General features: G+C 44.9%; 10 protein-coding genes across 10 annotated transcripts; 4 read left to right on the top strand and 6 right to left on the bottom strand.

Moving 5' to 3' along the window:
- Positions 1-139: 139 nt before the first annotated feature.
- N7495_003132 (hydroxyacyl-thioester dehydratase HTD2) lies at positions 140-1,277 on the bottom strand (the record flags this gene model as incomplete). Its single annotated transcript, XM_057205801.1, has 2 exons — positions 140-611; positions 673-1,277. The coding sequence occupies 2 exons, from the start codon at positions 1,275-1,277 to the stop codon at positions 140-142; spliced, it is 1,077 nt and encodes a 358-aa protein (XP_057066408.1).
- Positions 1,278-2,946: 1,669 nt separating this feature from the next.
- Positions 2,947-4,609, bottom strand: N7495_003131 (putative aromatic-L-amino-acid decarboxylase; the record flags this gene model as incomplete). The annotated part of the gene is made up of 3 exons (XM_057205800.1): positions 2,947-3,502; positions 3,554-4,484; positions 4,561-4,609. The coding sequence occupies 3 exons, from the start codon at positions 4,607-4,609 to the stop codon at positions 2,947-2,949; spliced, it is 1,536 nt and encodes a 511-aa protein (XP_057066407.1).
- Positions 4,610-4,942: 333 nt separating this feature from the next.
- On the bottom strand, positions 4,943-6,500 carry N7495_003130 (FAD-dependent oxidoreductase; the record flags this gene model as incomplete). The annotated part of the gene is made up of 4 exons (XM_057205799.1): positions 4,943-5,362; positions 5,413-5,789; positions 5,859-6,139; positions 6,202-6,500. 4 exons carry the CDS (start codon positions 6,498-6,500, stop codon positions 4,943-4,945), a joined length of 1,377 nt encoding a protein of 458 aa, XP_057066406.1.
- Positions 6,501-8,317: 1,817 nt separating this feature from the next.
- On the top strand, positions 8,318-9,898 carry N7495_003129 (glycosyltransferase family 69 protein; the record flags this gene model as incomplete). Its single annotated transcript, XM_057205798.1, has 1 exon — positions 8,318-9,898. The coding sequence occupies one exon, from the start codon at positions 8,318-8,320 to the stop codon at positions 9,896-9,898; it is 1,581 nt and encodes a 526-aa protein (XP_057066405.1).
- A 544-nt stretch (positions 9,899-10,442) lies between these two features.
- On the top strand, positions 10,443-11,317 carry N7495_003128 (uncharacterized protein; the record flags this gene model as incomplete). Its single annotated transcript, XM_057205797.1, has 5 exons — positions 10,443-10,515; positions 10,566-10,605; positions 10,661-10,679; positions 10,723-10,849; positions 10,914-11,317. 5 exons carry the CDS (start codon positions 10,443-10,445, stop codon positions 11,315-11,317), a joined length of 663 nt encoding a protein of 220 aa, XP_057066404.1.
- Positions 11,318-11,574: 257 nt separating this feature from the next.
- On the bottom strand, positions 11,575-13,454 carry N7495_003127 (uncharacterized protein; the record flags this gene model as incomplete). The annotated part of the gene is made up of 2 exons (XM_057205796.1): positions 11,575-13,137; positions 13,188-13,454. The coding sequence occupies 2 exons, from the start codon at positions 13,452-13,454 to the stop codon at positions 11,575-11,577; spliced, it is 1,830 nt and encodes a 609-aa protein (XP_057066403.1).
- Positions 13,455-13,855: 401 nt separating this feature from the next.
- Positions 13,856-15,800, top strand: N7495_003126 (uncharacterized protein; the record flags this gene model as incomplete). The annotated part of the gene is made up of 2 exons (XM_057205795.1): positions 13,856-14,182; positions 14,238-15,800. The coding sequence occupies 2 exons, from the start codon at positions 13,856-13,858 to the stop codon at positions 15,798-15,800; spliced, it is 1,890 nt and encodes a 629-aa protein (XP_057066402.1).
- Positions 15,801-16,187: 387 nt separating this feature from the next.
- N7495_003125 (uncharacterized protein) lies at positions 16,188-16,907 on the top strand (the record flags this gene model as incomplete). Its single annotated transcript, XM_057205794.1, has 1 exon — positions 16,188-16,907. One exon carries the CDS (start codon positions 16,188-16,190, stop codon positions 16,905-16,907), a length of 720 nt encoding a protein of 239 aa, XP_057066401.1.
- A 96-nt stretch (positions 16,908-17,003) lies between these two features.
- On the bottom strand, positions 17,004-19,003 carry N7495_003124 (methylisocitrate lyase ICL2; the record flags this gene model as incomplete). Its single annotated transcript, XM_057205793.1, has 5 exons — positions 17,004-17,011; positions 17,068-17,745; positions 17,794-18,206; positions 18,267-18,555; positions 18,607-19,003. The coding sequence occupies 5 exons, from the start codon at positions 19,001-19,003 to the stop codon at positions 17,004-17,006; spliced, it is 1,785 nt and encodes a 594-aa protein (XP_057066400.1).
- Positions 19,004-20,881: 1,878 nt separating this feature from the next.
- N7495_003123 (uncharacterized protein) lies at positions 20,882-22,156 on the bottom strand (the record flags this gene model as incomplete). The annotated part of the gene is made up of 2 exons (XM_057205792.1): positions 20,882-21,994; positions 22,112-22,156. The coding sequence occupies 2 exons, from the start codon at positions 22,154-22,156 to the stop codon at positions 20,882-20,884; spliced, it is 1,158 nt and encodes a 385-aa protein (XP_057066399.1).
- Between the last annotated feature and the right edge of the window lie 4,558 nt (positions 22,157-26,714).

Raw genomic sequence — 26,714 nt, 5'->3', positions numbered from 1 at the left:
AATTAAGCATTGATGCTTGTCGCTGATTGGTCTTTAATTTCCATGTTCTATTGATAGTTATGTCATAATGTGACAGAATTTAGGTACAGCAGTTACGCTAGTTACAAGCTAGCTGTTAGTAGCTAGCTACAGTGGAGATTCACTCTATCACTGCTTTCATTGCGACGCCTCCTGGGCCAATAATCTGCACATCCCCTTCTGCACCGTTCTTCTTCAGCTCAATAGAGTACTGATCCCCGGCATACAATGGACTTGTTGCACGATATGAGATACGCTTTGGTACTATTGAAGTAGGATCATCATTTGGAGCCTGAACATCTCTCCACAAGTCGAGGATTGAAATCAAGTTCAAAGGTCCGTGCACCACAACATCTTTGTGTCCTTCAACATCTCGTGCCCAGGGCACAGAGTAGTGGATCTTGTGCGGGTTGAAAGTTAGGGCAGAAAACCGGAAAAGTGTCACTGGAGTTAGCACCATGCTCCTGGTGTGGATACTTCCATTTTTAAGGATTGTCGACACTTTAGGGAGCGAGGTATGAGCCGTGGAGGTTAAATTGTTGGATGCTGTTGCTATTGACGGGACTGGCAAAGCTTTTCGAAATACCCAGTTTCTAAATAACTCTGTTAATGGAAACTTGGACGTCATCAGATGAAATACAGAAGCTAACGAACCTCCTATCAATGATGGATAAACCATCCTCGTTCGAAACCTCTTTTTCTACTCCCACCACTATCATGTCCTCGCCAGTTTTCTTCACGACTTTGGCCTCTGCTCTGAGAACTTTTGTTTTTTCGCGCACCTCTTGTCCCACGCGCAAAAAATTGGGCTTTCCATCTGCATTGCGTGGCCAGAGCACCTCCCCACCCGCCCACATGCGTCGCGTAAACGGTGCGTCGGGATTATATGATGCATCAGTACCATCAGTCCCGAGTTCTGTTTCTAAGAATGCTGGCGTAAAATATACCAGATGATAGCCAGGAGGGACGGGTGTTCCAGCAGGTAGGTTTGTCGCAGAGTTGCCAAGTGACGGTGCGGTCGGGAAAAGCGAAGGGCGGTTCAATGTAAGGGTCAATAGCTGAAGCTGATTCGCATCTATAATCTGGCTTCTTATTTGAGGCCCCAGCGATTGAAAGCGCTTGAGAAATGAAGATGCGATTGCGGAAGCAGGAGAATCCACCGAGTTAAGGTGCAGGGAGATGGTAAATCTTCGGCATCCCTTCAATTGCGTTGCTGAAGATTGAAAACGAGAGATTTTTGCTAGCATGTTGACACCCATTTTTCATGAATAGTACGAATGTTGGTAGTAGATAAATGAGGAAAGAGTTAAGGCCATTTATCAAGAATCTGAAAACGCGGGGAAATGATGAGCGGTCGGAGAAGCCTCGGCGTTGACTTACTAACTCTAAAACCTAATGACCACGAGGGATGAATGGTTAATTTAACTTCGATCAAGAAACTCTTTATTTTTGTCGCATGAATCTTGGAAACATGGTTTATGATCTTCCAAGATTTTATGTGGATATCGAGTCAGCAGTTTAACTCGCCTCGATACCACTCCGTACTAAGGTTGATTTCGAACTTGCGATTGAATTGTATTTAGTATGACTTGCTTTCAAATTTGGATAAATCGGCTATAGGTCATGGTCAATTGTCTTCCGAGGTTTTGTTTGTTGTCAACTGGCTTTGACTTTTAGTTACATGTCGAGCGACTCGAGCTTGTGTCATTTTTAATTACCTCAACTTGGCTTGGTCTCCTCCCTTGAAGTTCGAACCTTGAAAATGTGAAATTTCACATTGGAGCTTTTGTCGCGTTTCGGCTCCATCAATAACGTTCGGATACCAGATTTCTTCTCACTCGATTTTTTGAATTGTTAATTATGCCTTCCCTATAAATGTGTCATCTACGACAGCCGAGAAAGATCCATTACTGTTAAAGCTGACTCCAACCACACCTTTCCAACAATTTGCTTATGAAGCACCTGTGTCATTCGAAAAACGGTATAAGCAGGGCGAAACTTGGAAACCCATCACCGCTGATCCCAATATTCTACATATAGTTAACTCACATGTCCTTCTAGTGCAACTTACACTGACGAGATCAAGAGTAGCTCAATAATTCTAGATTTGGAAGTCGGAGTATAGTCCGAGCTCTGAAAATAAATATTTAATATAACTGACTAACTAGTTAACTGACCTGTTTTCTTGCTTGGTAAGCGGTGTTTTTCCAAGTTATGTGCCAGGTAATTAATATTACAATTCAACGGCATACGTAAAGTTGGAGGATTGAAGGGGCCAAAAAGGATTGCAGTAACCTTCAGGTTAGACTGTCAATCTAGCCCCAAATTTAAAACATCATCATGAGTCCAGAAGCTGATAGCCACCTAGATAGTCATCACCTGATCTTATCTTCCAAAACGACCATGAATGAGAAATCGCCAAACTTGATGAACTTCATGAAGCTTATCAAGCCATCACAATCACTGGAGTTGGAGACCTCAGGATGGACGGTATAATAGTTTTGAGTATAGATATGAGGTCCCGAACGAACTCTGCATGAGAAAGATTGTGCTACAATGAGATTTATGGAGTCTGTTAAGCCGTCTCAATTTTCAGAGATGAACACCCATGATAGTTTGGATGAGTTTAATAGTTTCATAAGTGGTTAAAGTAATCAAATGTTACAGTCCAAGAGTGTTTCATTCAACGGCTTATCAAGATGTCACTAATAGCTGTCAGGCTAACTTTTTCATTGCAGCTCTTATATTTTATATCCAAAGATAGAAGAAACAAACGAGGTTAGTCTATGCAATCAAAACCTTGGAATCCATTTCTCTAAAAATTTCGGCTTTTGGAGTCAATCTAAAATCAACCTGAACAGCTTCCTACATAATCACCATATATATACAGGACATCTGAGCTTTGAAAATTTATTCACCCTTCCACTTTTATTCCTCCTTCAAGACTTCTTCCGTCGTTCGAACAATAATATCAAAGGCGTTTCTCACAAACTTCTCTTCGGCCATCGGGTTGGCACTGACAACACGGATAACGAAGACCCCATCAATGACAGTGCCAGTAATGAAGATCTCACCCCGAGAATTGATCAATTCATATACTTTCTTGGTGATACGATCAGCACCTTCATCTCTGATGACAACAGCGCCGTCGGCTCCATGAGAAGCTTGCGGGTTCTTAATCCGGAAAACGGTCAGGCAGAAAGCGGGCTTGGTCACGATTTCAAAAATATCGGATCGACCCTGAATCAATTCGGTAAAAACATTTCCGAGTCCGATAGTCTTACGGATATACGCTTTCATGCCATTAAGGCCATAACTGCGGATAACGAACCAGATTTTGAGAGCGCGAAATCGACGGCCGAGAGAGATTGACCAGTTTCGGTAATCAATTACAGTACCCATGTCGGAATAGGGATTGCGCAGGTATGTTGGGGTGATGTCGAGGGCACTGGTCAAATCAAGACGATTTCGCACGAATAGGACACTATGACAGATCAGTAAAGCACCCTAAAAAAGAGATAAGAGAAAATCATACCTTGCGTCGAAGTTCACTAGAAGCCACTTGTGCATGTTCATGTTGAAACTACTCACTCCCTCGGCAAAGTCCTTTGTGATGTACTGCCACTCATCAGCCACAAGAGATGCACCTGCATAAGCGGCATCCACATGAACCCAGATGCGCTGCCACGCAGGTTTCTCCTTTAGCACAGCCTTAATTTCGGCGAAGTGATCTACACTGCACGTGTTGGTCGTACCAAAGGTCATAGTCAAGTGGAACGGAGTCAGGCCGGCCCTGTCGCACTTCTCGAGAACCTCGCGCAAACCTGAACCTGTCATTTCCATATTATCCTCTAACCGAGTCTTTACGCTGCGGAAGCGTATGCCGGCGATCAATGCGCCCTTGGCTGCACTACTATGCGTCTGATCACTGGCAATAGCCACTAACCTCGGTTGCAGGTCCATCTTCCTCTCCTCATACTCTTCCGTTCCTTCCTTGAACCCTTCTGCAAGAACCAGTTCCCGCACCCGTCGTTCTCGGGCCGCAACGATCACAGTAGCAATTGAATCACTAGCACTATTCTGGATCACGCCTCCACCTAGGTTCTCAGAGGTACTCAGGAAGCACTTTGGCATAGCTAGTGCCTTGGCAACCCAGTCCATAACAATAGTCTCCAATTCCGTACAGGCTGGAGAGCAAAGCCAATTGAATGCCGGGGCGGTAAATGCCGCGGAATACATCTCCCCCAGAATACTGGGGTAAGTGACGCCAGCGGGGAAGTATGCCATGAAGTTTGGTGACTGCCAGTGCGTCAACCCGGGCTTTATCTTAGTGTCGACATCTTCTTGGATCTTTGCCCATTCCTCTGCCTCATCAGGTGGGTTTTCGGGGATCAATGGACGTAGGTATCCGGGACTCAAGTCAGGCACAACCCGGCGCTCGGGAACAGAGTCAAAGTAGCCGACGACTATATAGAAAACGGAATGGTTAATATGGACAATTGATCGTTATCTATGAGTATTATGGTTAAGAAAAAAGCATACTGTCATCAATCGCCGAGTGGGCCGCAATTCGAAACTGTTCACGATCCATCTTTCGTGTAGATTGTATGTGCGGGGGTGACTGGTGGAACTAACGGTTCAAGGCGATTCCCGGATTACAATTGAGCCGTAATATCACAATTAAATGATATGTTACAGAGTTCGGCGTTGGAAATGCGATGAATGTGAAAATTAAATAGAAAAGGCTAGAAAAGTCTACAACAGCCCATGTCAAATATAGGGCGTCTTCGGCATCTTCCGATCGGAACTGTTCCGCGTCTTGGCGGTAAAGGATTTTTTATCTCATCAAGTAAGCCCTAATAAATTCCAAAGTTATTTTAATTTGCAATACGAAGTTACATATGTAGCTCAGGAGTCAGATGAGTCAGATATTGGCTCCAGCCTCTTTGCGTCTCAGCTTCTCTGCAAACTCGGCGTACCTTGCCACTCGCTCACTGCCAAAATGCCAATCTTCCAACTTATCCGCCTGCATAAATATCTTTAATAACATCTTCAGGTTCATTCCATTGCTCATTTTACCAAGAGCATCCCAGCGCTCCTTGGAATCAGCTCCAACCTTCAATTGGAAGCGGCAAAGATCACTCGCCATTCTGACCATGGCAGCAGCTCGCTCTTGGCGCCGTGTAGCATACTTCTGTAGACAAGCTTCCACATCAGAAAGAGAAATCTTCGGTGGTGTTATTGAGCCATTGGTAGTGTTTGCAAGAAGTGAACGAAGGTAGTTGATGAAGACAGCAGCGGATTCAAAAGCCTGATTTACCCCCCATCCACCTTGGGGTACCATCTGATGATATCAGCATGTTATTATTTTTGAGACAGCTAAGCAGAGCTTACCTTATGTGCAGCATCACCTAAAATAAACATACGCCCAGAGAAAAATGAATCAGCCACTCCTTCCTCTAACGCCATCATAATGGCGGTGCGTCTTTGAACAAAAATATCGCCAAATCTAAGACCATCTGTGACAATGTAATCAGCAACCTTTGCAGCTATTTCCATTTTGTCCGTTTCAGTAAACTCCTCAGGGCTGTTATAATCAATGGCTCGCTTGAGATCTCCAAAAATGAACCAGTAACAGGCATCGTCACGACCAGTGAAAACCATGACTGAGGCATCTTGGCTGTAAACGGTAAAGGCACGACCTGGTCCGATACCAGCCATGGGAGAAGATATGCCATAGACGCAGGACCACCTTGTGCTATAGTCGAAAGCTTGAGGAATAACGTCAAAGTTTCAACACGGATATGCTAAGATAAGAAGCCCTGGATCAGAGAACATACCTGGAAACCTCCTTTCATCACGGAAGGACCTGCTTTCTATCTCATGGCGCACTATGCTTCGGACACCGTCGGCACCGGCAATAAAGTCACAGCTTATCTCATCTCCGTTCTCTATCACAATGATTGCATTCTTTTCACTGCTTCTCACAGCTACGACTCGTGTAGAGGGATGGAGTCTGCTTTTGTCTTCAATCCCATCATAAAGAATCTCTAGCACCTTTTGCCTTTCCATAAAGAAAAGATTATATCCAAAGCTGATCTCAAATGATAAGGTTACTATTCTGCATCGTTCGAGCTTCAAGTTTAGACTGTCAAAGGGAACATCTATGGATACATGACATACCTAGCCCGATATTCTGACTGAATGGCGAACGACGCCTGTAAATGGCCCTGGCTGTCACGATGCTCCCACCACCGATGTGGCGTCTCATATTTGTCAAACTCTTCGATGAATCCAATTTGATCCAGAATTCGAAGTCCGCTGTAGTTGAGACCAAGACTGGCACCCGAATTCGGCGCGAAATCACTGTAGGCTTCGAGGAGAGTGTAGGATATGCCACATAATTCGAGCATTCGGGCGAGAGTCAGTCCGGCAGGACCGCCTCCAACAATGCCAACTGTAACGTGGGTCTGACCAGCCATGACAGATATTAGAGACCTGACAAGTAAGCAACACAAATAAACTATATACTGCTGTGATTATGGACCCGAAGCCTTTATAAAATGATTTAAAGTGTCCAAGAGAACTGGTGTATCAATCTCGAGATACGAGATAATACGAGATAGATATTGCACAATTCAAGGCGCTTGGGCAGGAGATCTTAAGCCAAGACCTCCACATGTAATTTGATGACATAGTGTAGCGTCAAAGAGAAATACGATTACTACCAGTACATTAGATGAATCGAGGACTGTGTAACCTTCGAGCCCAGAGATTGGAGCTCAGACAGAATTCTCTATACATTGCTCTATGAATCCAAGCTCCAGATAGGTAACCTCGTTAATTAGATGGATTAGGAATGAGAAAGGTTACAGTGTCTACTCTTGTAACAATCCAATATTCACGACTGAGTTCCCAAAGGTATTATAAGTTCATTTAACCGTAAATTACGAGCTTACATTAATCTTTAATTCTTGGCATACAGTCATACTCGGATGAACGATCCTGGTGTCTCGAGGGCGAGTTCCTAGTCCAGCCCTGGAGAGTCACAGAAGTGGGCCTCAGCATATGCTTCAGTGTCCCTATCTTTAATGAATTTGGAGTCTAGCCTGCCCGCTTTTGGCGTTGATATAATTTCTGAATTCAAAGAGTAAATTTTCAAATAAGTAAGATATTTGGGAGAGTATCTAGATTCGCTAACTTCAAATTTTCATGAGGTCTTAAAGGGATTCAATATGGCACGATGTTCTGGCTAGGCCGGGTCTGCCCGTACATATTATCAATTACGGGCTTAGCTGGAGGTAAAATGAGAAACATTCTGCATCAGCACAAGACTTTGCAGCTGCAGCTGTTCTTGGCGGTAGAGCTAGTCATCTTCTGTGTCGATTCCACGCATCATCAAATTTTGGCTTTGGGGCCTAGAGGTGTAATGCGGCCAGGGCATTAATGAGATGGATTTATACAAACAAACTTCAATACATTGACTATTTTTCACATTCCTATGTTTGACAATTTTTATGCACTTGCAGCACTTCTGCCTTAGTTAAACAGAAATTCGATATTTCTCAGGCCGTCAAAAGTGCGATTCCATTTATTCATGGATGAATAGATGTTATATGTTGCTTACTTAGTTATCCTTCTTATAAACAGATCAATCCTTTTCGAACCCCCCAATTTAGAAAAGTCCTCCAACTGTCTTGACTTAGATCGCAATGGATAACTCAACCGATGTTTGTGGGTCTTTATGGCTACCTGCCTACCTATGTAGTTTGTTTTGCGTAATCCGAGGGCCGCCTCGAATCCTGGGTTATAAAAGCTCAATGAGACATTGGACCTCCGAGTAGCAGCGTAGATAATGATCAGGCAATGGATCTTTATATTATATCAGCTGATAGATCAACTTCTATGAGTTATACGAGGTACACAATATGAAATAATGCTGATGAAGCCACGGCTCTCATGAAGACAGGCAGAATATGCGTGCAACGAGGAAATCTAGCCCCTAAATTTGGATGTTAAAAGGTTCAATGAATCAATGTAATAGCATTGACAAGCAACAAGCTCGGGAAAAAGCATGAAATCTTCGAAATCTCGTATACTTCAGTAAAGCTTCAAGAAACAATTGTTGACAGAGTCATTATGTAATATTTCGGGTAGGATCCTGTCATGTGATATCAGTCCAGGTTGACAAGGTCAGGGAGCTGAGCTAGAAGAGACGACCTCTTATCTGACGACTTATCAATACAACCCGTCACCTTGGAACAATTGACAATGGGCTGAAACTTACAATAATTAGACCATGTCTTCCCGTCTCTTGCACCCGGATGAATATGAGCTCGCCTCGCGCTCATCAGTCGAATCGGATGGAACATTTAATCTAGATGATGACGATTTCGAAGCTCAAGTACCATCGACCTCTCGACGCCTAGGTGCAAGTCAGATTTCATGGACACGTCGGATACCCTGGCTGTCACGTATACGTTCTTCAACCTCCACCGGGTACCGCCGTCTCCAGACCAATTCCAGACCAGTTCTCACGAGTTCTACACCTCGGTGCCGCCTCCTCATCCGCCGCCGATGCTGGTACTTGCAGGCTTTTGTGGGTATCATATTCGCCCTTGTGGCGCTTACATCAGTTCTGCGCCCTTCCTACACCCACCCACCAGCGCATTACTCAACTTTGCGCGCATCAGTACAAGATACCTCTGAGCTTGGCCGTGGAAACCCGCGAAATGAAAAGGTATTCATCGTGGCGAGCCTCTACGATCGTGGCGGTGAACTTGCTAGTGGTGATTGGGGCTCACAATTATTACAATTGATCGATCTGCTGGGTGCTGACAACGTATTTGTGAGCATCTATGAGAATGACAGTGGAGAACAAGGACAGAATGCGCTTCGAAGTCTTGAGGACCAGATTATGTCTGAAAAGTCTATTGTTTATGAAGAACATTTGGATCCAAAGACGATCCCGAGTGTGACTGTTCCCGGTGGAGAAAAGCGAGTTAAGCGTATTGAATACTTGGCTTATGTGCGCAATAAAGCTTTGTTACCACTTGCTCAAGACTCGGCGAAAATTTATGACAAGATTCTTTATTTGAACGATGTCTTTTTCAACCCCGTGGATGCTGTCCAGTTGTTGTTCTCCACCAACGCAAACGAGGACAACATTGCCCAATACCGAGCTGCTTGTGCTGTCGACTTTATCAACCCATTTAAATTCTACGATACCTTCGCAACTAGAGATCTGCAGGGATATAGTATGGGACTTCCATTTTTCCCGTGGTTCACGACCTCTGGAAGTGCCGAAAGTCGAAAGGACGTTCGTAATGGGAAGGATGCTGTACGAGTTCGGAGCTGCTGGGGTGGCATGGTGGCCTTTGATGCTAAATACTTCCAACCACCACCAGACAGTGGTAAAAGTCCAGTTCTGTTCCGAGCTAGTTCTGACCTGTTCTGGGAGGCGTCTGAATGCTGTTTGATTCACGCTGACATTCAAGATCCTCAAATGAACGTCAATGAGATTACCGATACGGGAATATACATGAACCCATATGTCCGTGTTGCCTATGATACACGAACATTGTCATGGCTAGGCGTCACAAGACGTTTCGAGAAGCTATATTCGTTCATCCACACCCTTGGTAACCATCTTGTTGGTCTTCCGTGGCACAATCCTCGGCGCACAGAAGTCCCAGGTCAAACGGTGAAAGAGAAGGTGTGGGTAGCTGATGAAACTCAGGAAGCTGGAGGCTCTTTCCAACTACTGGATCGGATCGCTGGCAACGATGGATACTGCGGCCGTCGGGGCTTGCAGGTCATTGTGGAAGACCGCAAACCTGGCCAAAAAGGTTATGAGAGCATACCCATTCCAACAAGCTAGATATATCATTGTTCATAATTTAGGTATTGGCACAGCCTTGTAAATAGATTTCTTGTTCATTTTCTTGGTCAGAATAAACCTATTTTTTCGAGGACCTGTGTACCCCATTTACTTACTCTAGGACTGAATAGCTTCACCAAAGTCGGAAGGTTATTCGAAGCACGCAAAAATAACATGTTATACCAAGGTCATCTAATAAACTTGAAATTGAACAAAAAAAAAGAGTTGAATTTATAAAATTTGGCAAACACCTTCAAAAACTTTCCTCCTGGTCGACAAGATCAAACTTATAAGGACCAAAAAGTATCAAGTAGTATATTCCAATACAATATAGTCTAGTGGTTAAGGCCAATAAAACCTCCAACCTCTAGGGAGGGTTGAGACTGGCGCTCGGTAAAATCAAAACTGTCATACAAGTTGTATAGCTAAATGAGTGAACATGCTAATATGGATGATGACTAAGCTATAAATATTAGCCCCGCAACTTTTCCGACAAATAAACTTGCCCATAGCAATTGACTAGGCACTTGGCCTCTCGCCCGCCATGGTGTACTACTTTACATCGAATGTGGTTAAACCATCTGCGTTTATCTATGTTGGAAAGGACAAATTCGAAAGTACGCCAACCATAATTTTACCAAGGGAATGCTCCTAACGGTTTCTTTAGATGAGGATCTAATTAATTTTGGATTGGAGAGCGATGTTTGGTATGTTTCTAATTGAACTGATCTAGAAATATTTACTAACTTAGTTCTGTAATAGGGTTGGTTTTCTTCCTGCCGTGTATGCGCATGCGACAACCTGTCTAATACCCGCGTACATAGTTCCACGTCGACAACCTCTCGAGTGCCCACGTCTACGTCCGTCTTCGTGAGGGAGACAGCTGGGAAAACATTCCAGAAGAGCTTCTAGAGGACTGCGCACAACTCACCAAGGCCAATTCTATTGAGGGTCAGTCCAGTCACCCAGCACCATAGCATGCGGCACTAGAATATCTTAAATTGACTCGGCGCAGGAAACAAGAAGGATAATATCACTGTCATCTACACACCATGGTCGAACCTCAAGAAAGACGGCTCAATGGCTACAGGTCAGGTCTCTTTCTACAATCCCAAGCTCGTCCGCAAGGTCCTAGTTCGAGCTCGCGAGAACCCTATTGTCAACCGACTCAACAAGACCCGTGTCGAGAAGTACCCTGACCTCCGGGCTGAAAAAGAGGAGTTTGAGAAGAAAAAGCGGAACAATGAGCGGAAGGCTCGTGACCAGCAAAAGGAGAAGGAAAAGCTGGAGAAGCGGCATCACGAGCAGCTTAAGTGGCAGAAGGATCATGCCTACGACGATATGTTCAGCGCGGAGAACATGGAAGCCAGTAATAACCAGGACCGTGACTCGAACTTCTACGACGATGACTTTATGTGAAGATCCTGTATCAATTTTTGGATATAGGATATGAAAGTATGACCTTTTACAGTTTTCAGGCCTCCTTGACATTATCAAGCTCTAGGTGTGATGTGAGTATAGATCCATCTTCTATTTGAGAGTAAGAAAAAATTGATATACCCTGATGTCACTGGGACGTCGGGATTAATCTCTCTTCAGTGCTAGATCTCATGCCTTCTTAACATTCAAATCATTAAATATTGTCTGAGGCTAGGAGTATACGATATTAGCCACTATCACCCATTAACTTCATCGGTAATCACTCTATAGAGTCTCCCAGGTTCGGGCTTTTTTGTACTGGAGAGTATCCCAATCGACAATTGGCCGACCTTGTCCTCACTGCGTACATCCCCAAGCCGAACCTGCCATTCTTTGATCGACCTAGTCTTCTTGTCGCCGCCGAGGAATGTCCCTGATCGCGGTAAACCCACAGACGGGGAATTCCAGACATAAGTTGAGATATATCCTAGAATATCTGGATTCATGCTCATACTGGTAAGGAAAATGGTGATAATAGCGCATATGGTCATTACTAACGTGGCCACCACAAATGCAGCTAACCAGCGAAAGTTCACGACATAAACAGATCCAATGTTGAAGAAGATGCGTGTCGCATCTACTTGAATTGGATAAGAGGGCATCCCCGACAACAACCCCTCAGGGTCAACAGTACTGAAGAATAATGTGTTGAGCAGCTGCTCCAGCCTTTGTTGGAGAGCCTCCATCGATGGTGATGCGGTCGAGGTGTCTGATAGATTGGCTTCAAGAGGGGATTGTGGATAGCGCAGATATGCTTCTGACAGTGAGAAGTTCTGACCTGACAGCATTTTGTTCCAATTGGAGCGTATGACCTCCACACTGATCCCTTCAAATTCTGGGGGAGTGGTAGACCTAGAAACTCGCATTTGTTCGACAGAACAATTTTTCTGGCCAGCTGATGTACTCTGGACGATACACTTGATCTCAGACTGAAAGTATCTTTGCTGCCAGAGATATGTCGCCTGAAAAGTCTGATTAACTGGACTGAACGTAATGTACGCTTCCTCCTCGGGAGTAACTGTGCTAGCGTTCGTTGAGACGGTGTCATTCTCTATGATGACAGCAAGAGAGGTGTCACTCCATGGGGTAAAGGTATCACCCACGGTCATGTTCAGCACTATTCCTTTGCCATCGAACTTGAGGTCGCCTGTACTATTCACTAACTGCAGGGTGAAATATGTCGACTCCACAATGGCAGTTATATTGCCCGTCTTATTGAGCCCGCTGATAGGAATCCCCATCAAGGATGGATAGGAGATGTTTTGATTGGTAGGTACCGAAGCCCATCCAGTGCTATTGACCCCTTGGAGACCATCAAATTTGGGTATCTTGAGATTGTTCCACGGATCCATTGACGAGTTGCCAAAGTTTGCAGCGGATAATAGACTGGTACTATATATGCTTTGGATATATGGGGCGATAAATGACCAGCCATCCGCACCATTCACAAGGGAGGAACTATTAATGAGAGGATATCCCAACAATTGCTGAGTCGAGTTGGACGTGGAAGCTGTAGAAAGAACATGGAGAGGAGACTGGCTCCCGATTGGTGAAACTGTCCATAAAAGAACCAGAAATAGAGAAACAATGCCAAAATTCCTGAGCTGAACTTGAGTCAAAACGCTGTTGATCAATGTCGAGCTTCCATTCAGTGTTTCTAGGGTTTTAAGCGAACTCCCTCTCTCAAGTCTCCATTCCGCCATTCGCCGAGTCATTCGACCGACGATACTTGAGAAAACGAGAGTGAAAGCAGTAGCCGACTAGCCTATATCAGCTGGCATTCACGTCGCGAATAGAAACAAAGACTTACTGCCCATAGTCCCTGTTTCATTCGGTTGAGTGTATGCGCATCTACAGTTTCTCCGTCACGGCTGGCGCAAAAAATAATTAAGAAAAGGAAGGGCACAACCAGTAATATGCCGAGTATATCGACTGTGATGCTTCCCCATTTCCATCTTCTTACTTTCTGTGCAATTCCAGGCCAGTCTCCCTTCGGTGTAATTTTAGTTGGTTCCTGCGCATCTCTCTCGGCAGTAGACAAAAGCTCATACTCCGAAGAATCCTCGATTTGAGTCATTCTTCTTAAACCTTTGTAGTCTCGAGAATTGACGTGGAAATTTATGAATATGAACCTTGGGAAAGATCAGTATTTATAAGAGGAAAGGATCTGAGCCTCAAATAGTGGAGATGGTCAGATCCGTCTCAATTTTTGTGGCGTTTCATCTTTCCTAATAAGTCTAGCGTCAATGCGTGAAGGAGCACTATGAATAATATTGCGCAGGATAAGCAGGAATTACTTCTTCAAATGTGTGTCGAGAGAAGCTTACAAGTGTGGCTTATGAGTATGCAGGGAACGTGTCGTCAGGTCAGCGGCAGCTATTTTTAAACTAATCTGCCTTGTAAAGGTACACCCGCACCCATCTAATAGCAGACTTATTCATCCACTTCGCTACCCATTTAACTAAGGGGACTTTGGAAATGTTGTCTTTCCCTGGTCGGGTGAAATTCCGATCACTTCCATCACAGGAAACAATACCTCAAAATGATATCCATGAAGATTTAGACTCGGATAATCCATCTTCTTCCCACGATTCACAGTCAAAAGATCATACTATTGGTGTGACCTCGTATGACGAAGCTCCACCGGCAACACCGCTCAAAAATGGTTCCAGACGATGGCTAGCACTGTGCATAAGCCTCATCGCAACCATTCCTTTTTTCTGCCTTGTATGGGCTGCGGTGGGATTGAAAGACCGGAGGGTCGGTGAAAATGGTTGGAATTCAATTCAGATTGCGATGAAAGTGGTAAGTGTCTCTATTCGATGACCATGAGCATTTTAAGTGTCTGACAGAGCTCAAGGAAGTCACGCTGTTTCCATTGGTGTTTGCTGCTATTGTTGGGCGATTGTCGCGCAAATTGGCACATCTAGAACTACAGCGGGGTGCGTCGGTTGGAACCTTACAGCGGCTCATGGGTAGCACGACAGTTTTTGGAACATTTTATACTTCATGGCTGCTGCGATCAGTAGATTTTATGGGACTTGCACTCTTTCTTCTCTGGGCTCTCTCGCCGCTGGCTGCACAGGCAAGTCTTCGAATCTTGTCTGCTTCCTATGAAAAGACATATTCATCTCCTCAATTAAACTACTTGGATTTCAATGCAACGGCCGACACGACAGCCCTCGACAGCTGGAAGTGGAAAAATGATCCAGCCGATGAATTATTTACGACAAGCCTTGTCACTTCGAAGTTCACGAATGGATCTACAACGGATTTGTGGGGAAACGTCAAAGTACCACTACTCAACAATCTGACCAACAATTGGACAGAGATTTCGGTAAACAACTCAGTCTACGCGTCCCAGCTCGGAGTGCCTATAATTGGACTTCTTGACAACGGCAACACATCAACTGTATTAGAGACTTCATACATCGACATCATATGTCATGATCTTCACGGGGCGAACGATAAAAACCATTCAATTGCAAACATGCCAAGTATGACTTATGTGAACGGCACAAGAACATCTGCCACAGTCAGCTGGATGTCCTTGAACTTTCTAAAGGGCTGGGAAGGCGACAATGCATTGGAATTTACAGAGGCTACATGCTCCATCGCGCTCAAAGCAATCGAGATCAACGTTACATGTAGCAGAGAACTCGACTCAACAAGAAACCAGGGGGCTTGCGTGGCCAATCAAGTCAAGTTAATTGGACAAGATAGCTCTGACCTCCCGGCCATTTTCTCCACGCCCATCATATTTGAAAACTTCACTCAGAGCATTCTCAAAGCCGTTCCGCAAGCACATGAGGCCTCAACGACATTGCTTGACTCCTGGATGGCAAACCCAAATGATGGTCCAACTCTGTATGCGAACATAAGTTTATACGAGATGGAACCCGAATTATTCTCACAGCGGCTCACGACACTGGTCAATTCATTTTATATGGCACGTCTAGGTTATCAGTTCATGACCCGGACATCTTTCAATGGACTCCAGCAAAGCAGTCATGGAAACAGCACATCGGTAAAGTCCGAATTGGGACCAGTTCTCTTTAAGTCCATCGTGGGCAATGGCGTTGTGACGGATTCGGAGCTGACTTTAATTGCCAGCCCGGGATGGATCACTGCGTTGGTATTGACAATTTTTGTCATGGTAGCTGCATCTATCATTACTTTCTTTGTTGAATCTGCAACTTTGATCCCAGATGTTCTCGGTTATGTGTCATCCTTAACTCGGGATAATCCTCATATTCCATTGAATGATACTCCGACTATGGTTGGTGGTCTGGAGAGGACTCGGCTTTTGGGCTCTATTCGACTTCGCATGGGTGATGTTACCTCAAGTGATGAGGTAGGGACTCTTCACGTGGGGAAAATTTCGTCTACGGAACGTTCAAAGTCTTCTCGAAAGTATCAATGAGGCTCCACCAGAGCATCTAAGAGATGGAGATGAACATAAGTAATAGCAAAGAAGTTCCTGCCTCTATCTCTCTTTTCATCCCACATTATGAATAATTTTACTTTTCGATCCAAATACCACATGCGACCACAGGGTGTGCCATGTAGAGAACAGGAAGATACTTGGCCATCTTCTCCTTATGGCTTATATTGTATCCATTCTGCCATAATACCGCCTTAACCACTACGGCCTACGGCCTTAAATCTTTCATCGGCAATCCTATCACCGCCCAGATAGGCGGTCAAACGGCCAAACATAACACCCGGCAATATACAGTCACATGACCTTAAAATAATAATTTATCATGCCATCTCATTAAATCTTTTTCCAAAAACACAATTTCAACAAATGTCAGAACGAGAAAATTTCAAATATATCCCCATATCACCCAGTGGGATATACTGGCAAAATGATTTCATATCCGCAGAGCACGAACAACGTCTAATATCGATATTTCTGCACGAACTAGAATGGCCAGTCCGCACCGGCCGCACCTCCCTCCACTATGGCTACACATTCGACTATAAAACCTTCGGGATAGATCCCGAAATCCCCTATAAGGAATTCCCAGACTGGCTACAGCCTCTTATACCCACTACCGAATCCCGCCCGCCGGATCAAGTCTGTCTACAATATTATCCGCCTGGCGCTGGGATCCCGCCGCATGCTGATGCGCATAGGGCCTGGGATCAGCTGTATGCTTTGAGCCTTGGCGCGCCGGTTATTATGCAGTTTCGGAAGGATGAGGAGCGCGTTGACGTTGATTTGGTGCCCAGGTGTATGATGCAGATGGCGGGTGATGCGCGGTTGCATTGGACTCATGGGATTAAGAAGAGGAAGAATGACATACTGGCTGATGGGACTGTTAGGCCCAGGGATCATCGGTGGAGTCTTACGTATCGGTGGGCTAGGGAGGGGGACTGTGAATGCGGAAATTTGGGGCTTTGCGATGTGGCCCAGCGACGTTTGGGCGTTGAGAAGGAGAAGAGGTCTGTTTTGGAATTGACTACTAAGAAGGCTGTTGAGTTACAATCTGAGGACGTCGATTCGATAAGCATCACGGTATAATAAGGATCTACGATAAGAGATATCCATATGGACAAAGCAAATCAAGGATCAAGCTAACTGTGATCAAAACTTTGGTACATAGCATGATTTTTGTGATTAGAAACCTGCGCATTAATATTAGAATAATAAGTTTTGAGGGAGTGAATACCAAGTTACTCACCTTTCTCTGTATTACCTTCACCCATACTCTTGCTGCTGCTGCTTCCGCTCTGGATAGCACCCAGAATACCATCCATATACGGTGCACCACTCCATTTCTGGTGAGTAAGAACCTCAACGCCCATCTCCTTCTCGCGAGACTGAACCAATCGCACATAAGCAAGCATGCCCTCGTCTTTGAAAGCACGAGAAAGCTCAGTCGTGATGGTAGCGTTACTGTGAAGACCAGCCAAGGAAATCAATTGTAGGACAAAGCCTTTCTTCGCAATATCCCAAATAAATGACTTGAGGGAAGCCTCGTCAAATCCATGACCCATCCAGTTAAATGATGGACTGAGGTTGTAAACTAGCATCTTGTCCGGGAACGACGCTCGAACTTCATCTGCCAATGCACCGGCCTTTTCTACATTGGGGTCACCAGTCTCGACCCAAAGAAGATCTGCATATGGGGCGAAGGCTTTAGCGCGTTTGGTCGCAGCTGGGAACCCGGCGCGGTAATGATAGAATCCCTCGCGGGTGCGGGGACTATCGCATGACCAGACGACGGGTGTTTTGGTATAGTCACTTGCACGGGCTCGACGGCGCGAGAAAGAAAGATCGGGGTTCTTCTTAACATAAGACTTGTACGCATCTCGGATCTGTTGAGTGGCGTCCTCGGCTTCAAGGTGGGCGTCGACAGCTGGAAGATTTTAGCTATAGTAGAGAGCAGGTCCTTGATTATACATACCTTCGTCAAAAGTGACCAGCTTATGTCTCTTCACCCAATCCATTTCGAATGCGTCAATTTCAGCCGGCGATGCGCCTTCACGCTCAATCGCCTGCAGAGTTTCCGCCAGCGGTTCCACGTCCTCTGCGACACCGAGAATGAACTCGTGGTCTCGTACATCGATGGCGCTGCTAATTAGTTTGCCACTCTCTGAATCAGTTCGAGCAATGACCAGGTTCTCGCACCCCATCATGTCCCATTGGAACCGCGCAGCCACGAGGCGGTTGATATGTTCGCTCATTGGAACAATGACTTTTCCTGCCAGATGTCCACACTTCTTTCCACCGTGTAATTGATCCTCAAAGTGCACGGCCGCAGCGCCATTTTCAGCAAATAGCTTTGATAATTTGAGTACGGCTGACAAGCCGCCATGTCTATTTTTGAACCAAAGTCAGCTTCTCGGTGCATCACTTCATACTGAGCGCAGGACATACCCAGTGTCACCATCAGCAATTATCGGGCGCAAGTAGTCAATATAAGGGGTGGACTTGCGCTCTTCGGGGGTCATTTTTCGCCTAGAATCCCACTGCTTGCGATCGTGCATAGACTGTGCCTTGAACATTCGCTGGACCTGATTTGGTACTGTGTTATACGGATAATCGCCAAAGTCCGGCGAGACCTCATTAGTAGTAGTCAGAAGTGACGAGCACGCCCAGCCAGAGATGTACAGGACCTCTTGGCTCGCTGCTTGCTGTGTCATTTGTACAGGGTCAATGGCACCCACTGTCGGTCACGCATTAGTTCCAGACTGATCTGTGTAGTCGAGCCACTAACTAGTATGCACAGGCTCGCCTGCTGCCGCTCGCACCTTGAGCAGATTAAAAAGTTTCCGTGCCATGAGCGAGCTAGGGTATATCTGCTGCAACGAGCCACGCTTGCTCACAACATCCTCGGCTGAATATGGCCGCCTGATGCCTTCATATCGCGGAGAGCTCCACCATGCTTGCACATCACGTATTTGTTGTTCGAATAATGCATCCTCGGTTGCACCGGCTTTGTTCTCTGTTGAAAGCAACTGGTAAGCGTCGGAGGCAAGTGTGGTTGACACTGGAGGCTGTACGGGCGATGATGACATCCGAGGATAAGCGCATGTGAATGAGCGAAGGGTTAGACGAGGCGTAGTTACAAGTGAAAGTTGGCGAGGGAGACGTTTGGGTATAGCACGAAACATAATTGGCTGGAGATTTATCCAAAAGAGCTGAAGGATTGAAGGATAGAAGAGAAGAGTTGGACCTCGGGCCGTTCCTGGGGTTCAAAGTGGATTATTTCCCCGCGTCTCCGATTTGAAACCCGCTTGAACCACTTTTTGTCATATTGAAATAGCAGAGCAACGGTATCATAAAGAGCTTTCTTTTCTATTCATTCACAGATGATAAGTTATCCTTTCCAAGACTCTTACTTAGCTAATATCGAATCGTGATGATATGATAAAGTTCATATTTACACTTCGGAGAAACGAGTCTCCGCACGAAAGTGGATATCTACATATTACCTAACAGGGTCTCACTTATATCCGTGGATAAATTGTTGGGGGGCTTAGGGAAGATGTATAGCCTGATCGTCTCCTGTCATGATCATTCCATAAGTACCATCATAGTACTATTCATGGACAACATTGACTCCATGACACTTTATGCCTCGCACTGGCCGAGCGAAGATAGTGACTGAAGAGAATAAAAAATTCATTGATGAGATCATCAAACGCGATTCTGGCCGTAGGTATAACGATATTCGCGCCCAGACTGGGACTACGGCGTCTGATAAAACTATCCTTCTTGCTCATGGAAGATACTTGAGACGACCGAAATTAATTTCTGAAGGGAATTAGTTACAAAGTCTCTCAAATCCCGCTTCTTCGGGCTTTGGAAATACCCTCCACATCAGGACGGCACAAGATACAATGGCAGGGTCCTTTGGGGGTACTTGACCAGGATATAGATCCCAGGGCTGGAACAACGATGAAGAATTCTCGAAATAACCAAGAGATGTAAATACGATGTTTGCGCTCCATGAAATGTGATCAAGGATGAGGTCGTCTTATCTCCGCTACTGTGCCTGGAATCCCAGTGAAAGGTCACGTGAAGGGGTCACAGCAGTACAAATAAGTGGTGGTGGTGGCTCGCAGTATCAATTCTCTTTGGATAATAGGTGCCAGCTGTAATATTCATTATTCATTTCTGCATGGAAATACAGACCTTGAGAATTATATTTAAAGTATCCCCGCAATGATGTTTCCATTATATGAGCCAGGGTTATAAAGCTGGAACGTTTGATTTCAAATGTTTCAATTGTCGATTACTTCAACAATACTTCGTACGAGCCTGAGATTTGACAATAATAAAAACAGCCAGAAAGATTCTGCCTTTCTGACCGGTTTTATATGAACCGATAAGAGACCACTTATATTCAGAAGCCGATCATCTGATCGTTTACTATGCTTGCACTAATATTTGTTAGGTAGAGAAATCCTCAGAGCACATAAACTTCATGAATATGAATACTCCTAGGAGAAATGAGTATTGTTCTTCTTGGCCACCTTTGTTGATGAACAACGGTGAAATCTACGGATCAGTTGACTCCTCGAGGTCTTCAGTAATACCTAGGTACAGACTAATATCAATTATGACAGTCAACCTTGGAATATCTGAGAACTAACACTTTATTCTGTGTTCTATTTATATTATGTTCTTTTTCTCGTAAAGAAACTATTTTGGGCTCATTCTTTCATTGTATACAACAGAAATAAATCCAAATGGCGTGTCTCTATTGGTAGAGTACAGCGCTGCCTGCTTTGTTGTGAAGCAAGACCTGCGGATGATGAACAGCAACTTTTCCGCATCTGAGTTGGAAATTGCTTGGGCGCCCACCGGCTTGAATAGCCACCATGATCCAAGGGATGTTGTGGCTGAAGACATTTCATGAATGTTTGAGATTGATTCCTCGGTCCACTCCAGAATCCATGCGTTGAGTTCAATGCGAGTCAATTATCGGTACAAGATCCGACCAGTTGACCATATGTAGATAATAAACCTTCTCATAGCCCCACATTTCAAGGGCTCGGAACATCACAGCCAGTAGCATCAATAGGCCAACTGATAAGCTGACGCCATTCAGGATCCAGCTCACTCCCAATCTTCTTCAGAATCCTCAGCCCCCAATCCCCCATCCACCACAAATCACGAATACCATGCAGAATAACAGCGTAATGTGCCAGCACAACTAGCGCAAAAGGCTGTCGCTCATGAAGCAGATCCAGAAACCGAACTGGGATCTGAAAAGCCCAGCAAAAGGCAAAATATGTCGGATCACCGCGGTTCATCAACTGTTCCAGGGTAAGGGTCAGGTACTCGATAGTCTTCCCGTAGACATCTTTCTCATGGGCAGGATCGCGGAGAGCTTCGTTTTCGTTCAGTCGTTGGAGGGGCAGCATGACGAGGCGGGTCATATTTGGCATTGTTGGCATTGGCTCTTCTGGCTCCAAAAGAGAACTTAATTCTCCTGTTGCTACTCGGTCTATGGATAGCTGCATTGCGCTGACGAGCCAGCGGGTCAGGTGGAATAGTTCGATGAATTCGTCCAGGATGTCGGGCTGTTCTGATTCGTCGTCCTCGTCGTCAGCATCGTCTATTAGACAATATGCAAATGAAAATACCACCATAGTGCAGCAGAGGGCGAAATGGGCATTTGACGGTGTTGCGCTGCAATCTTCAGCGCCGTGGATTTGGATCCCCGCTAGAGCCTGACGTTGGTGATCTCGTGCCGATATCAAGTATCGGCGTTTACGATGTGGACATATATCCGCATAGTGATCAGCTAGTTGCAAGGCTGATAAAGCTAATAGTCCATGGCGTAGAGAGGGATATCGCAAGGCAAGTTGTGGAATGACAGTTTGCCACAGTACCTCGCCAGTACTATTTCGAGCCATAGATCGATATGTGGTTGTGCACCAGTGCATCATTAACTCTAAATCTCGCAGATGCAAGGATTCTTCCATTTTCGAATTCGGTGGCTCGCTCTCTTTGAGGTTTGTTGATATCAAGGAGGTGGGTGTTGAGACGATGTAGGCATGACGGTTATTATCTAACCTCGTAAGACGAGGCTTGGGTTGATATTGGGCCATTTTGTCAACACAACATATTGAAAGTGAGAAAATCGACTTAGGCTGTGCAAAAGGGTTAGCCATAGAATTTCTGGGAGAGGTGTACTAGATATGCAACTGCAAGGGTGCCATAGAGGGGTAAACTATGTTGGTTTTAGAAAGGAGGTTGATGAAACTTACCTGACGCTCGGCCTGCAGGCATTTCCGCTTCTTAGAGTAAGACATGGAGAGATCAGGTCTAGATGGTTCATATCCCTTGAACTGTTCAAGAATACGGTCTTATATTAAGAATAACAAAAAAAAAGCATCTAATAGTGGGGCATGTCTTCCTCTCCTTTTGGTGGGAAGAACATCCTTGGAAAGTCTCGGACCGTTTGCCTTCCAGACAAATACCCAAATCGGAAAATGCAGCAGATTAGCCAGTTTAGGTGCAAATACATTAGCCACATATCCACAATCAGGGAACCATACAAGACGGTGATCCTATAAGATCGACGACTCAATATTGACCAGAACATAGGAGACGAGTTCCACCACAGTTCCACTACGTCCACTATAGTCCACAACAGTCCACTTACAAAATCCACTTACAGGTCCAGCGGGCAAAAACAACCGCGGTTAGCAGAAGTGGATACTATTTACAGATCTATGATTGGTCGAGTCTATTATAGTCTCAAGAAGTGCGTTTTCCCAATCGGGTTAGACTGGATTTGCCATGAAACCCGCTCTTGGAAAATCAAATGATTGGCAAAAATAAGGAAAAATAAGAAAATCAAGGGAATGAAAAAGAGGGGATAGAGTATACTTTTCCTCGCCTTCATTCCTTCTGTTTTCTAATATTTAATTTTATGCCACGTGTATGATGGATCCTCTCCTTTTGCAGTACTACGGAGTACTCCATCTTCCGTCACCCGTTCATGCTAGTGATACTCGTATTCGGAAGCCCTAAGCCTTAAATCAAACACCACGTATATTCAAGTTCCATAAATCTGAAGTCCGAATTTCAACTCTCAAGATTTTCTCTACATTGTTTCCAAGTACTCCGCACAGTCCCTCAAACCCTGGAATGCGCTAGGTATCTCACCCAGGGTTGTGGCGTTTCTAGCAGCCGCAATCGAACGTACATTTACCCTATCGAGCTAGTGACCGCATGATTCTTAATACATCTGGTCTTTTACCTATCCGTACTTTCTATACGCATTGCCAAGGTTAGAAATTTAAGGTAAATGCTCACACCTGGACTTTATGACATATCTACCACTATCACACAAAGTAGAGAGATGCAAGTCTCGTATCATGTAAGTCAACGCCTCCTAAGTTCCAGAGAATTGCTTCCAAGGTTGGTTGGCCGGTGGGTCGATCTCACCACCTTCACGCGCTGGGTCCATTTAAGGATTCTTCTTTCGGCTTTACTTCAACTTCCGAGTCCGTAAAAATCCGTTGGTGCGTGCGCGAGACCATTGATCCTGGTGCATAGTTTTACCAAATATTCACTATACGATTTGATTCTATAGAATTTATTTTTTTAGGGTCCAACTGCCTAGGCTGAGAAATCCTCGGCGCTACCCGAGGCCCACTTGTTATACAACCTTGGAATGTGAGACATCTAGAATATTCATAAACAATGAACCCGTATTTTCGAACAGCTCCATTTGCCAGGGGTTAATGTAAGTGGAGCTCCATTCAATTAGCTTCAGACGAATACTAAGAAACCACAATACGTGCTACAGAAATACACCGTGTAGACAAAATCTACATATGCCTTAGTGTCTATGCAGGAAAGCTGGCTGATAGTATTGGTTCCATTTGAATCTTTTTTTAAAACTCTTTGAGAAGGGGTTGACCTTGTCCGGAAGACGTACTTGAATACTCGGGGACGCCGTCATACTTGAGCTCGACAGGTGGGACCCCTGCAAGCGTCGCGGTCCGTGGGTGCAGCATAGCGTGGACCGGCTTCTAGCTAAGCTTACTTAGCTTGATTGTAACCTTGGAAGCCTTATTTTGAGGGAAGTATTTCCAGCTCTCGATAAATAGTGTGCAATTATCCCTAATGTGGCGTTAACAAGCTTGAAACAACTATCAACATTACTTGAAGATAGCTGTTGTGTTAGCATGTTGCTGATGAAGTCAATCGATCAAACTTGGATTGGATCTTGGGTATTTTATTCTGAGCAAAAGGCCGAAATGCAGCCTAGCATCCTGGCAGGGTTTAGAAATTGAGAAGTCAGAAGCAGACGAAGTAACTTCTCTGCCTTTTTTGCCCTAGTTTGATGCTCTATCAGTCTAAGGCTCTTACACTTATAGACACTTGACTAGTCATCTTACTTCATGAAGACTATACAGACATATCTTGACCTCAGGACCTCATCCGTAGTTACCAGGATCGTAGAAGTGTTAGTTTAAAGTGTAACGATACCACTCCCAATATCCCCAGACACGCCTCGATAGTCCCACGAGGCTATTCTAACCACGAGCCGAAGGATGGCTCGAGATCAATGTGGGGCAGTGTAAGGTCAACAGAAGTTAAAACGGAAGTTATCTTTGATCCTGTTGACGTGTAGCATGCAGGATCGATGGTACGCCCCGTTTGCAGATCCATTCACCGGTGGTTGTGTTATACCGGAGTCCGCTGCATTTCCATGACGCTAAACTTGAGATGTAGCGATGATGCCATTTTGATCGCGTTAATGGCTGCATCGCAGATAAAAATTCATTTGAAGACCTTCGCAGATTTCGCGGTGCTTTTTTGCCTAAAGGCTGCTCATCAGGATATTAGCGATCAGTTCGTTAAGCCGGATGCAATGGCTAAAGCCGCAGTGGTCTGATATCACCGTATCCGATGAACTTCAAGGTGCTCATGACCGGCTAAACCCACAGTATTACGCGGTGATAAAATTTCAAAGCACTCGTGGGTTGGTAGTTCAGCAACGGGTGCTCCCGTACAGTGGATCTGGGCAACGTTCAAAGGATCAATGGAGGCGCCAAGATATATACTAAGGCCAACCTTGGAAGGTAACCACCATAACAATTAGAGTCCAATTCAAGTGTTACTAAACACCGAGGAATAGTAGAAGTACCTAGAAAACTCGGGGCACTGGTTTGAGATCAAAGATTCTTGTGAGCGTATGGGCAGCCTTGGAACGAAGAGAGGAAAAGGAAAAGCAAAAGGTATGGGATCCTGTCCAGGGCATCCAACAAGAACAACCTACCGACAACCAACTCCAACAGAGGTCACCGAATAACTGCATTCGAACATAGTAATTGCTTCTTTAGTGCTGCTTAAGCGACGAGGGATACTGGGGTAAACTAAGAACCGACAGCTAGCAACTTTGCCATACCAAAAAAGGGAGGAACAGGCGATGAACTGCGTACCTAGGTAGTAGATTTCCTTTCCCAGTTCTTGGCTTTCCCCTTCTGTTTTAGCGCTCAGTGCTTGCCGCTTTTTGCTCACTGAGTAGAGTTGAGCACGCCACGAACGCCAAGAGCAAGTCAGTTACCGTTATGTAATCATGCGACCGCCATCACTGACCGTCACCTGATCATCACCTGAGTAATCACTGTGCAATATCTGAGCGATCTGATTCGCTCACTGAGCACTGAGGAGCTGAATAAGCCACCTCAATAAACTGCGACACGCTAGCTCCATTAGATTTCACCGTTGCCCCACCAATAAAGGAGGTTGCCAAAAAGAACAATAACCATTTCTCCTGGGAGTCTCATATTGGCTTAGTGGCGACTCGCAGTGGGCTTCCTTGCGTAACTTATTGGTCCATCATATTTTGGAGTTTATGTGCTCCTAGGATCTTGAGTGTTTACAATAGAAGTCATCTATATGTGTTTGTCGTGATTCGCTGGTGTGATATTATTTAATTCTAGCTGACACAAATGCTCCTGGGAGCAGAAACGCGCTCCCAGAAGTCCACTTTCGCTGACATTCATATCGGTCTGTCTTATCTGTGAAAAGGTAAATTATAGATCGATTCCACTGAATAGCCCTCTCATGGTGAGGCTGTTTATACATGACAGATTTAGACACAAGCTTCTACAAACCAGCGAAATGACGAATACAGTACTATAATTGATCTATCTGCAGTGACATATTCTATGTTAGTCATATTTCACTGAAGATGTAAATTGATAAATTTGAAATCAAGACCCGAGACTTGATTGAATGCTTTTCGTTAATTAAATGATAATCGAGGTTACTCCTGAATGTTCGGCTTCGTATTTAATACATAAGCGTAATATTTCTTTTTGTAAGATAGTGTCGAATGAGAACTGAATAGTGGATTCGTGCGAGCAAATAGGAACAGAGTAGCCAAAATAATGTGTGTGTATTCGCTGCAGTAAAATTTGCTGCAGTAAAGAACGTATGAGAGCTGACTAATAATGCACTAAACTAAACTTGGAATCGGTCCTTCGACACACCCCTTCAGCTTTCACCCTCTCATAGGTGCAAGCTGGCCTGTTTTTAGGGCCAATTTAAGCTATTGAGCCGCCTAAATCCCCTCTCAAGTTCAGTCAGATTCCGTCTAGATCCCTGATGCAAGGCAGTTGAAGCCTAAAACTCTATCATTTCTCCAACATCCTCCAGGTTGAGTAATTTGGTCCAAGACTCAAATCTCTGACGTGGTAGGATCTTGGTGAATCTATCTGCCACCATTTCTGCAGTGGGAACCTATCTGATTTTAATTCGCCCTTCTTGGACTTTCTGGCGTAGCCAGCTGCGATGAATTTCCACGTGGCGTAATTTGGTCTCAAATGCCCCTTCTTTGGTGAGCAG

Source organism: Penicillium taxi (genome assembly GCF_028828555.1).
Source record: "Penicillium taxi strain IBT 34144 chromosome Unknown utg000002l_segment0_segment0, whole genome shotgun sequence".
In the NCBI taxonomy this organism is placed as follows: Eukaryota; Fungi; Ascomycota; class Eurotiomycetes; order Eurotiales; family Aspergillaceae; genus Penicillium; species Penicillium taxi.
Note: the sequence above shows the minus strand (reverse complement) of the source record. Positions and strands in the feature narration are given on the sequence as shown.